The sequence below is a fragment of the Manis javanica genome, chromosome 13, assembly GCF_040802235.1.
Source record: "Manis javanica isolate MJ-LG chromosome 13, MJ_LKY, whole genome shotgun sequence".
NCBI lineage: Eukaryota > Metazoa > Chordata > Mammalia > Pholidota > Manidae > Manis > Manis javanica.
Window position 1 is genome coordinate 548,821 of NC_133168.1, and position 12,339 is coordinate 561,159.

At 38.1% G+C, this 12,339-nt stretch overlaps 1 protein-coding gene across 5 annotated transcripts in view; it reads left to right on the forward strand.

Annotated features, from left to right (window-relative positions):
* Window positions 1-12,339, forward strand: part of REV3L (REV3 like, DNA directed polymerase zeta catalytic subunit) — a 180,440-nt gene that overhangs the window by 60,007 nt on the left and 108,094 nt on the right. For all 5 annotated transcript variants that reach the window (XR_012124656.1, XM_073220768.1, XM_073220770.1 and 2 more), the window contains one exon: window positions 764-924. Coding sequence is in view for 4 of the 5 variants with exons in the window: in XM_073220768.1 (XP_073076869.1) it covers window positions 764-924 (161 nt within the window). In the remaining variant the exon portion in view is untranslated. The remainder of the gene's footprint in view (window positions 1-763; window positions 925-12,339) is intronic.

Below are 12,339 nucleotides of genomic sequence, written 5' to 3' on the forward strand. Positions count from 1 at the left end.
CAAGCCCGGCCATTTCAGTCCTTGCGTGTCTCCTGTGTCAACACGTCTGCAGGGCCCTTTCTGTAGCCGCCGCCACCTTAGTTTTTCCACAGTAACCTTCCCGTTCACTGTCTCTGGTCGGTACCGACTCTGGCTAACCTGGCCGTTTCACTGCGCTGCTCTTTACTTCACAGGCAAATCCATCTTCAGACGTCTTTGGTCTCCTCATGATCTGACTTCTCATTACCTCCAGCTTAGGGACTCTCTTCAGGAAGGCCTTGCAGAGATTGCCTCTGCGCCTCTGTGGGATGACAGCCCCTTCTAGATGTTTTGTATACTCCTCTGCTTAGCACTGACACTATTTATAAACTGGGAGAAGAAAAATACTAAAATGGTAACATGTCTGAGTGGTAGATTGAGTCATATTTCTTTTTTTTTAAAGTATTTGTATAATCTCAAAAATCTTTCTGAAATTTTTAAAATTCATTATTTTAAAGACCTTTTTTGGCATTTTGGTTTTAATATAATAATTTTCAAATTGGTTTCAGAAGAGAAAATACTCTTCATCCAAGAAGGTTTTTATCATTTTCTTTCGGAGCCTGTAGCCTACCTTAAAACTTGATTTTAAACTTTTAATTTCTAACAAAATACAAATTTCAAGTAAAATTGAAAAGATAAATTTTTGTGCTCATATGTTTTTTATTATCTACATTAGTATAATCATTGTTTCACTTGACATTTTAGGAAGCATGATTTTATGATGTAATTTTTTTTTGTAATTTAGGATATGTGAACTTTTGCAAAGTGGAGCCATAATGAATAAATTTTACCAGCCTCATGAAGCGCATATTCCCTACCTCCTACAGCTCTTCATCGACTACAATCTCTATGGAATGAATTTAATAAATCTGGCTGCTGTCAAGTTCCGAAAAGCAAGAAGGAAAAGTAAGCTTAATTTCTCAAGTTCAAGTTAAACGTTTGATGACATGTTATGAAATTGATAATTTATAAAATAAGTGGTATGTGGCTAAAGAGTAAAAGGAAGTATGCAAAATGGTACTAGAGTTTATTAAGAAAAGGATTTCAAAATAAATTTTTTAACAGCTTTATTGAGATATAATTCACATACCATACAATTCACTCATCTAAAGTGGACAATTCAGTCATTTTTAGTATATTCGCAGTGTTGTGCAACCATCATTGCAAATTTAGAACATTTTTAACGTGTCTAAAAGAAACTCCATAGTCTTTAGCAATTGCCCCCAATTCTCCCATGATTTTCCTAACACTACTGTCTTTTCTATTATAATTTTTTTTCTTTGCCTTCACGGCCAAATTTCTTGAATCAGAAATTAGCCATTTTTTTAATTGAGGTATAGTGGATATACAATATTATATTGGTTTCAGGGATATACAATGTAGTGATTTGACAATTACATATATTATGAAGTGTTCACCACAATAAATGTAGTTATCTGTCACTATACAAAAATATTAAAATACTAATAACTATATTCCCTATGCTGTACTTTTCATCCCTGTGACTTACTTATTAATTGGAAGTTTATACCTCCTTATCACTTGTACCTATTTCTCCTACTCCCCCACCTGCATGGAACCACCAGTTTGTTCTCTGTATTTATGACTCCATTTCTGTTTTGTTTGTTTTTCTTTATTTGTTGTTATTTTTTTAGTTTCCACATGTAAGTGCAATCATGTCATCTTTTTCTGTCTGACCTATTTTACTTTGCATAATACACTCTAGGTCCATTCTTGTTGTTATAAAATAATAAGATTTTATTCTTTTTTATGGCCGAATAATATTCCATTGTGTATAAGTACCACATCTTCTTTATCCACTCATCTACTGATGGACATTTGGGTTGCTCCCATATCTTGGCTGTTGTAAATAATGCTTCAGTAAACATTGGGGTGCATATATAGTTTTGAATTAGTAATTTCATTTTCTTTGGGCAAATACCCAGAAATGGAATTACTGGGTCATAATAGGAATTCAGTTTTTTAACTTTTTGAAGAACCTCCCTACTGTTTTCCATAGTGGCTGCACCAATTTACATTTCCACCAATAGTGTATGAGCATTCTCTTTTCTCCACATCCTACATCACTTCTTATCTCTTGTCTTTGGATATTAGCAATTCTGCCAGGTGTGAGGTGACATCTCATGTTGTATCTAGTTTTGATTTGCATTTTCCTGATGATTAAGGATGTGGAGCATCTTTTCTTGTTCCTGTTGGCAATCTGTATGACTTCTCTGGAAAAATGTTCAGGTCCTCTGTCCATTTTTTAGTTAGATTATTTGTTTTTGTGGTGTTGAGTTGTATTAGTTCATATATTTTGGATATTAGCCCCTTATCAGATAAGTCATCTGCAAATATATTCTCCCATTCAGTAGGTTGCCTTTTTGTTTTGTTGGTGGTATCCTTTGCTGTGCAGAAGTTTTTTAGCTTGATGTAGTTTCACTTGTTTATTTTTGCTTTTGTTTCTCTGAGGAGACAGATCCACAAAAAAATTGCTAATGCCAGTTATTCAGGAGTTTATTGCCTGTTTTCTTTTAAGAGTTCTATGGTTTCAGGTCCTATATTTAGATCTTTAATCCATTTAGAACTAGTGTTTTATAGGGTTTAAAACTGGTCGAGTTTCATTCTGTTGCATGTACCCGTCCGCTTTTCCCAACATCATTTATTAAAGAGACTTGTCTTTTCCGCATAGTATATTCTAGCCTCCTTTATAATATAGTAATTGACTACATAAGCGTGAGTTTATTTCTGGGTTCTCTCTTCTCTTCTGTTGGTGTATGTGCCTATTTTTATGCCAATACCATACTGTTTTGATTACTGTAGCTTTTGTTGTGTATATTGAAATCAGGAAGCATGGTATTTCCAACTTCATTCTTCTTTCTCGAGAATGCTTTGGCTATTGTGGTTTCTTGCCAATTTGAGGATTATTTGCTCTAGTTCTGTGAAAAGCACCATTGATATTTTGATGCGAATTGCATTGAATCTGTAGATTGCTTTGGGCAGTATTGCCACTTTAATAGTATTAATTCTTCCTATCTATGAGCATGGAATAGCTTTCCATTTATTTCTGTCATCTTCAGTTTCTTTTTTTTTTGAATTTTGAAACTTATTTTTATTTTGGTGTTATAATCTTCAATTTCTTTCATGAGTGTCTGATACTTTTCAGAATATAGGCCTTTTACCTCCTTGGTTAGGTTTATTCTTAGGTATTTTATTCTTTTTGATGCAATTGTAAATGGAATTTTTAAAAATTTTCTCTTTCTGCTAGATCATTATTAGTATATGGAAACACAACAGATTTCTGTATTTTGCTTTTGTGTCCTGCACATTTACTAAATTCATTTATTCTAATGATTTTTTGGTCAAGTCTTCAGGGTTTTCTATATGTAGTATCATGTTATCTACAAACTGACAATTTTACTTCTCACCAATTTAGATGCCTTTTATTTCCTTTTCTTGTCTGATTACTATGGCTCGGACTTCTAGTACTACATAAATAAATAAAAGTGGTGAGAGTGGACAACTTTGTCTTGTTCTTGATCCTAAAGGAAAAGCTTTTCAGCTTTTTGCCATTGAGTATGATGTTTGCTGTGAGTTTGTCATATATGTCATTTATTATGCTGAGGAATGTTCCCTCTATACCCACTTTGTTGAGAGTTTTTATCATTAAATGATCATGTGGTTTTTATCCTTCATTTTGTTAATGGGGTATATCACATCCAATTTGTGGATATTGAAATCCCTGGAATAAATCACACTGGTCATGATGAATGATCTGTTTAATGCATTTTTGAATTCAGTTTGCCATTGTTTTTTTTTGAGGACTTTTTGCATCTGTGTTCATCAGGGATATTGGTCTAAAATTTGTTTTCTCTTTTTTTTTTTTTTTTCTTCTTTCTTATATTGTCTTTGGCTGCTGTTGGTATCAAAGTAATGCTGGCCTCATAGAATGAATTTGGAAGCATTCCTTCCTCTTCACTTTTTGGATTAATTTGAGAAGGATAGGTTTAACTTTTTTTGAGCCTCACCTCTGTTGACCCCCAAATTCTCACCTGATGGCCCCCCTGCGACTGTGCCTGTCTTAGGTTGTTCCTCCCTTGAGGAATCTTACCCGTCTCTGGCTAACCAGTCATCTTCCGGGGCCATACAGGGAAATGTAAAGTTGGTAAGTGAGAGAGAAGCCATATTGTTTGCAAAGGTTAGCTTTTTACTTCTTTGCAGATTTATGCCCTGTGGCTTCTATGCCCAGCACTTGTCTCGAGGTATCTTTACCACCTGGAGGAATTATGATACTCGGTAAATTCGATATGAGGCACGAATTCTATTTAAAGTTTGTAATTAGGAAGGAAGAAGAAAAGCTATAGATGTAGCATATGAAGGAAACTTGGGAGGATTGATTATTTCTTTGACATATCTTCTTGTATAGTACCTTAAGTATGTATAGGTTTTAAACTACTAACTAATTTGCACACACATATTGACATAATAGGAATACGGTGACATAAACAAAGCAAATCTATAATTACCAGCCATCTCCAGTGAAGCCAAGAAAACCATTTAGGCACCCTAGGCATTTGTGAAAATTTATCTATGATATGATGGATATTTTCCAACTGTACTTGAACCATCAGACAAATTAAAGCAGCCCATTTCTGGGATCTGTTCACATCCCATATGTTCTTTTAACCATAGATAGTCTATAGTCATGAGATTTTGGGGTGCTACAACTTGCACCCCTCCCAACTCCTGGTTGAGTTCCAACAGTACAGATCCAGTCAAATTCGTTGTCTCACTGTATGCACATGCCAGCCTAGACATCTCCCTCCTCCTTCTTATGGCAAGTCCAGGAGATGGTGGGCTGGATGCAGCCACAACCGCAGCATCGTCCGGATCCCTGTGGAGGCTTTTTGATGATCATCCCCCGGCACGAGTCCTCCAGAGAGTGCTGATGCCGGAAGCTCCTCCTCATATCGTATCTTAGTTCATTTTCTGGGTATCCAAGCTAGGCCTTGATCTTCTGCGTAGAAACAAACAGACCCTTTGCCCACACTTTGACATGCCCTCTATACCACTGTGCAGAACTCATTGGAGGTCAGCACACAGTAACTGCTTTTTTTTTTTTTTTTTAATTAAGAGAAAGGAATATTATCAGAAAAGAGTACCTCCATAGCTGATCATCTGACACCCTTTAAGTGATCAACATTAAGGATATTTAAAGCATGCGTTGATCTTTGATTTACCAATAGTTTTATCCTGTTAAGGAGTAATCCCCCTTTTCTTTCTTTCTTTCTTTTTTTTTTTTTTAAATTTTTAATCTACACTTACCTGAAGAATACTATGTTTACTATGCTCTCCCCTATATCAGGTCCCCCCTAACAACCACATTACGGTTACTGTCCATCAGCTTAGCAAAATGTTGTAGAGTCACTACTTGTCCTCTCTGTGTTGTGCAGCCCACCCTCCCCCTTCTCTCTCCCCCCCATGCATGCTAATCTTAATACCCCCCTTCTTCTTCCCCCCCCTTATCCCTCCCTGCCCACCCATCCTCCCCAGTTCCTTTCCCTTTGGTACCTGTTAGTCCATTTTTGGGTTCTGTAATTCTGCTGCTGTTTTGTTCCTTCAGTTTTTCCTTTGTTCCTATACTCCTCAGATGAGTGAAATCATTTGGTATTTCTCTTTCTCCGCTTGGCTTATTTCACTGAGCATAATACTCTCCAGCTCCATCCATGTTGCTGCAAATGGTTGGATTTTTCCACTTCTTATGGCTGAGTAGTATTCCATTGTGTATATGTACCACATCTTCTTTATCCATTCATCTACAGATGGACATTTAGGTTGCTTCCAATTCTTGGCTATTGTAAATAGTGCTGCGATAAACATAGGAGTGCATCTGTCTTTCTCAAACTTGATTGCTGCGTTCTTAGGGTAAATTCCTAGGAGTGGAATTCCTGGGTCAAATGGTAGGTCTGTTTTGAGCATTTTGATGCACCTCCATACTGCTTTCCACAATGGTTGAACTAATTTACATTCCCACCAGCAGTGTAGGAGGGTTCCCCTTTCTCCACAGCCTCGCCAACATTTGTTGTTGTTTGTCTTTTGGATGGCAGCTATCCTTACTGGTGTGAGGTGATACCTCATTGTAGTTTTAATTTGCATTTCTCTGATAATTAGCGATGTGGAGCATCTTTTCATGTGTCTCTTGGCCATCTGTATTTCTTTTTTGGAGAACTTTCTGTTCAGTTCCTCTGCCCATTTTTTAATTGGGTTATTTGTTTTTTGTTTGTTGAGGCGTGTGAGCTCTTTATATATTCTGGACGTCAAGCCTTTATCAGATCTGTCATTTTCAAATATATTCTCCCATACTGTAGGGTTCCTTTTTGTTCTATTGATGGTGTCTTTCGCTGTACAGAAGCTTTTCAGCTTAATGTAGTCCCACTTGCTCATTTTTGCTGTTGTTTTCCTTGCCCGGGGAGATATGTTCAAGAAGAGATCACTCATGTTTATGTCTAAGAGGTTTTTGCCTATGTTTTTTTCCAAGAGTTTAATGGTTTCGTGACTTACATTCAGGTCTTTGATCCATTTTGAGTTTACCTTTGTATATGGGGTTAGACAATGGTCCAGTTTCATTCTCCTACATGTAGCTGTCCAGTTTTGCCAGCACCATCTGTTGAAGAGACTGTCATTTTGCCATTGTATGTCCATGGCTCCTTTATCAAATATTAATTGACCATATATGTTTGGGTTAATTTCTGGGGTCTCTAATCTGTTCCACTGGTCTGTGGCTCTGTTCTTGTGCCAGTACCAAATTGTCTTGATTACTATGGCTTTGTAGTAGAGCTTGAAGTTGGGGAGTGAGATCCCCCCTACTTTATTCTTCTTTTTCAGGATTGCTTTGGCTATTCGGGGTCTTTGGTGTTTCCATATGAATTTTTGAATTATTTGTTCCAATTCATTGAAGAATGTTGCTGGTAATTTGAGAGGGATTGCATCAAATTTGTATATTGCTTTCGGCAGGATGGCCATTTTGACGATATTAATTCTTCCTAGCCATGAGCATGGGATGAGTTTCCATTTATTAGTGTCCCCTTTAATTTCTCTTAAGAGTGACTTGTAGTTTTCAGAGTATAAGTCTTTCACTTCCTTGGTTAGGTTTATTCCTAGGTATTTTATTCTTTTTGATGCAATGGTGAATGGAATTGTTTTCCTGATTTCTCTTTCTATTGATTCGTTGTTAGTGTATAGGAAAGCTACAGATTTCTGTGTGTTGATTTTGTATCCTGCAACTTTGCTGAATTCCGATATCAGTTCTAGTAGTTTTGGAGTGGAGTCTTTAGGGTTTTTTATGTACAGTATCATATCATCTGCAAATAGTGACAGTTTAACTTCTTCTTTACCAATCTGGATTCCTTGTATTTCTTTGTTTTGTCTGATTGCCGTGGCTAGGACCTCCAGTACTATGTTAAATAACAGTGGGGAGAGTGGGCATCCCTGTCTGGTTCCCGATCTCAGTGGAAATGCTTTCAGCTTCTCGCTGTTCAGTATAATGTTGGCTGTGGGTTTATCATATATGGCCTTTATTATGTTGAGGTACTTGCCCTCTATTCCCATTTTGCTGAGAGTTTTTATCATGAATGGATGTTGAATTTTGTCAAATGCTTTTTCAGCATCTATGGAGATGATCATGTGGTTTTTGTCTTTCTTTTTGTTGATGTGGTGGATGATGTTGATGGATTTTCGAATGTTGTACCATCCTTGCATCCCTGGGATGAACCCCACTTGGTCATGGTGTATGATCCTTTTGATATACTGTTGAATTCTGTTTGCTAATATTTTATTGAGTATTTTTGCATCTACATTCATCAGGGATATTGGTCTGTAATTTTCTTTTTTGGTGGGGTCTTTGCCTGGTTTTGGTATTAGGGTGATGTTGGCTTCATAGAATGAGTTTGGGAGTATTCCCTCTTCTTCTATTTTGTGGAACACTTTAAGGAGAATGGGTATTATGTCTTCTCTGTGTGTCTGATAAAATTCCGAGGTAAATCCGTCCGGCCCCGGGGTTTTGTTCTTGGGTAGTTTTTTGATTACTGTTTCAATTTCTTTGCTTGTAATTGGTTTGTTTAACTTTTGTGTTTCTTCCTTGGTCAGTCTTGGGAGGTTGTATTTTTCTAGGAAGTTGTCCATTTCTTCTAGGTTTTCCAGCTTGTTGGCATATAGGTTTTCATAGTAGTCTTTAATAATTCTTTGTATTTCTGTGGAGTCTGTCGTGATTTTTCCATTCTCATTTCTGATTATGTTGATTTGTGTTGACTCTCTTTTTCTCTTAATAAGTTGGGCTAGAGGCTTATCTATTTTGTTTATTTTCTCAAAGAACCAGCTCTTGGTTTCGTTGATTTTTGCTATTGTTTTATTCTTCTCAATTTTGTTTATTTCTTCTCTGATCTTTATTATGTCCCTCCTTCTGCTGACTTTAGGCCTCATTTGTTCTTCTTTTTCCAGTTTTAATAATTGTGATGTTAGACTATTCATTTGGGATTGTTCTTCCTTCTTCAAGTGTGCCTGGATTGCTATATACTTTCCTCTTAAGACTGCTTTCGCTGCATCCCACAGAAGTTGGGGCTTAGTGTTGTTGTTGTCATTTGTTTCTATATATTCCTTGATCTCTATTTTGATTTGTTCATTGATCCATTGATTATTTAGTAGCATGTTGTTAAGCCTCCATGTGTTTGTGAGCCTTTTTGTTTTCTTTGTAGAATTTATTTCTACTTTCATACCTTTGTGGTCTGAAAAATTGGTTGGTAGAATTTCAATATTGTGGAATTTACTGAGGCTCTTTTTGTGAGCTAGTATGTGGTCTATTCTGGAGAATGTTCCATGTGCACTTGAGAAGAATGTATATCCTGTTGCTTTTGGATGTAAAGTTCTATAGATGTCTATTAGGTCCATCTGTTCTAGTGTGTTGTTCAGTGCCTGTGTGTCTTTACTTATTTTCTGCCCGGTGGATCTATCCTTTGGGGTGAGTGGTGTGTTGAAGTCTCCTACAATGAATGCATTGCAGTCTATTTCCCTCTTTAGTTCTGTTAGTATTTGCTTCACATATGCTGGTGCTCCTGTATTGGGTGCATATATATTTAGAATGGTTATATCCTCTTGTTGGACTAAGCCCTTTATCATTATGTAGTGGCCTTCTTTATCTCTTGTTACTTTCTTTGTTTTGAAGTCTATTTTGTCTGATATTAGTACTGCAACCCCTGCTTTCTTCTCACTGTTGTTTGCCTGAAATATGTTTTTCCATCCCTTGACTTTTAGTCTATGCTTATCTTTGGGTTTAAGGTGAGTTTCTTGTAAGCAGCATATAGATGGGTCTTGCTTTTTTATCCATTCTATTACTCTATGTCTTTTGATTGGTGCATTAAGTCCATTTACATTTAGGGTGACTATTGAAAGATATGTACTTATTGCCATTGCAGGCTTTAGATTCGTGGTTACCAAAGGTTCAAGGTTAGCTTCTTTAGTATCTTACTGCCTAACTTAGCTCGCTTATTGAGCTGTTATATACACTGTCTGGAGAGTCTTTTCTTCTCTCCCTTCTTATTCCTCCTCCTCCCTTCTTCATATGTTGTGTGTTTTGTTCTGTGCTCTTTTTAGGGGTGCTCCCATCTAGAGCAGTCCCTGTAGGATGCCCTGTAGAGGTGGTTTGTGGGAAGCAAATTCCCTCAGCTTTTGCTTATCTGGGAATTGTTTGATCCCACCATCATATTTAAATGATAGTCGTGCTGGATACAGTATCCTTGGTTCAAGGCCCTTCTGTTTCATTGCATTAAGTATATCATGCCATTCTCTTCTGGCCTGTAGGGTTTCTGTTGAGAAGTCTGATGTTAGCCTGATTGGTTTTCCTTTATAGGTGACCTTTTTCTCTCTAGCTGCCTTTAAAACTCTTTCCTTGTCCTTGATCCTTGCCATTTTAATTATTATGTGTCTTGGTGTTGTCCTCCTTGGATCCTTTCTGTTGGGGGTTCTGTATAATTCCATGGTCTGTTCGATTATTTCCTCCCCCAGTTTGGGGAAGTTTTCAGCAATTATTTCTTCAAAGACACTTTCTATCCCTTTTCCTCTTTCTTCCTCTTCTGGTATCCCTATAATACGAATGTTTTTCCTTTTGTATTGGTCACATATTTCTCTTAGTGTTGTTTCATTCCTGGAGATCCTTTTATCTCTCTCTATGTCAGCTTCTATACGTTCCTGTTCTCTGGCTTCTATTCCTTCAATGGCCTCTTGCATCTTATCCATTCTGCTTATAAATCCTTCCAGGGATTGTTTCACTTCTGTGATCTCTTTCCTGACATCTGTGATCTCCTTCCGGACTTCATCCCACTGCTCTTGCATTTTTCTCTGCATCTCATCCCACTGCTCTTGCATTTTTCTCTGCATCTCATCCCATTGCTCTTGCATTTTTTTCTGCATCTCTGTCAGCATGTTCATGATTTTTATTTTGAATTCTTTTTCAGGAGGACTAGTTAGGTCTGTCTCCTTCTCAGGTGTTGTCTCTGTGATCTTTGTCTGCCTGTAGTTTTGCCTTTTCATGGTGATAGAGATAGTCTGCAGAGCTGGTACAAGTGACCGCTGGAAGAGCTTCCCTTCTTGTTGGTTTGTAGCCTTTTCCTGGGAGAATAGCGACCTCTAGTGGCTTGTGCTGGGCAGCTGTGCGCAGACAGGGCTTCTGCTTCCTGCCCAGTTGCTTTGGGGTTTATCTCCACTGTTGCTGTGGGCTTGGCCTGGCTGGGGCTGTTCCTCCAAAATGGTGGAGCCCCGTTAGAGGGGGAGCAGCCAGGAGACTATTTATCTCCGTAAGGGGCCTCTGTGCTCCCTGCTGCCCAGGGGGTTAGAGTGCCCAGAGATCCCCAGATTCCCTGCTTCTGGTCTAAGTGACCTGTCCTGCCCCTTTAAGATTTCCAAAAAGCACTCTCCAAACCAAAACAACAACAGCAACAATGAGAGAGGGAACAGAAAGGAAAAAAAAAAAGAAAAAACACGCGATTTTTTTTTTTTTTTTCCTCAGGTGCCGGTCCCAGGCACCCGCGCACTGGTCCTGCTGCCCTGTCTCCCTAGCACCAGGGTCCCTGTCCTTTCAAGGCTTCCAAAAAGCACCCACCCACCGGTCCCGCAGGGAAGGAACGCTCAATATTCTTGGTCCTCAGGCACTGGTCCCACGCACCCGCTCACCAGTCCTGCCGCCCTGCCTCCCTAGCACCGGGGTCCCTGTCCCTTCAAGGCTTCCAAAAAGCACTTGGCAAAAAGAGAGAAAAAAAAAGGGGAAAAACGCGCGATTTCTTCCGTCCTCAGGTGCTGGTCTCAGGCACCCACCCACCGGTCCCACAGGGAAAAATGCGGGATATTCTTTGTCCTCAGGTGCCGGTCCCAGGCACCCGCTCACCAGTCCCGCCGCCCTGCCTCCCTAGCACCGGGGTCCCTGTCCCTTTTAGGCTTCCAAAAAGCACTCGCAGAAAAGAGAAAAAAAAAAGACATCTGGTAAAAACTTTTTTTACAGTCTGATAGAATTCACTTAAGCCATCTGGACTTGGGACTTTTGTTTCTTGGGAGATTTTTGATTATTGGTTAAATTTTGTTACTAATAATCAGTCTGTTCAGATTTTCTGTTTCTTCCTGGTTCAGTCGTAGGAGGTTTCATGTTTCTAAGAGTTTATCTGTTTCTTGTCCAGTTTGTTGGCATATAATTTTTCATAGTACTCTCTTATAATTGTTTGCCATTTCTGTGGTGTCAGATGTAACTTCTCCTTCATTTTCTGATTTTATTAAGTCTCTCTTTTTCTTGATTAGTCTAGATAACAATTTATCAATTTTGTTTGTCTTTTCAAGAACCAACTCTTAGTTTAATTGATCTTTTGTATTTTTTTATCTACATTTACTTCCACTCCAATCTTCATTAACTGTGGCCTTCGTGTGTTCTTTCTCTTGTTCCTTTAGGTGTAAGTTTAGATAACTTGAGATGTTTCCTGTTTCCTGAGGTAGGCCTGCCACACTATAAACTGCCCTCTTAGAGCTGCTTTTGCTGGGTCCCAGAGATTTGAACTGTTGTGCTTGTTTTCACTACTCTCCAAGTATTTTTTATTTCCTCTTTGATTTCTTCATGGAGCCACTGGTTATTTAGTAGCATGTTTTTTAGCCTCCATGTGTTTGTCTTTTTCCGTTTTTTTTCTTATAATTGATTTTGAGTTTCATTCTGTTGTGGTCAAAAAGAATGCTTGGTATGATTTTAATCTTAAATTTACTGAGACTTTTTTTATGGCTTAGCATGTGATCTAT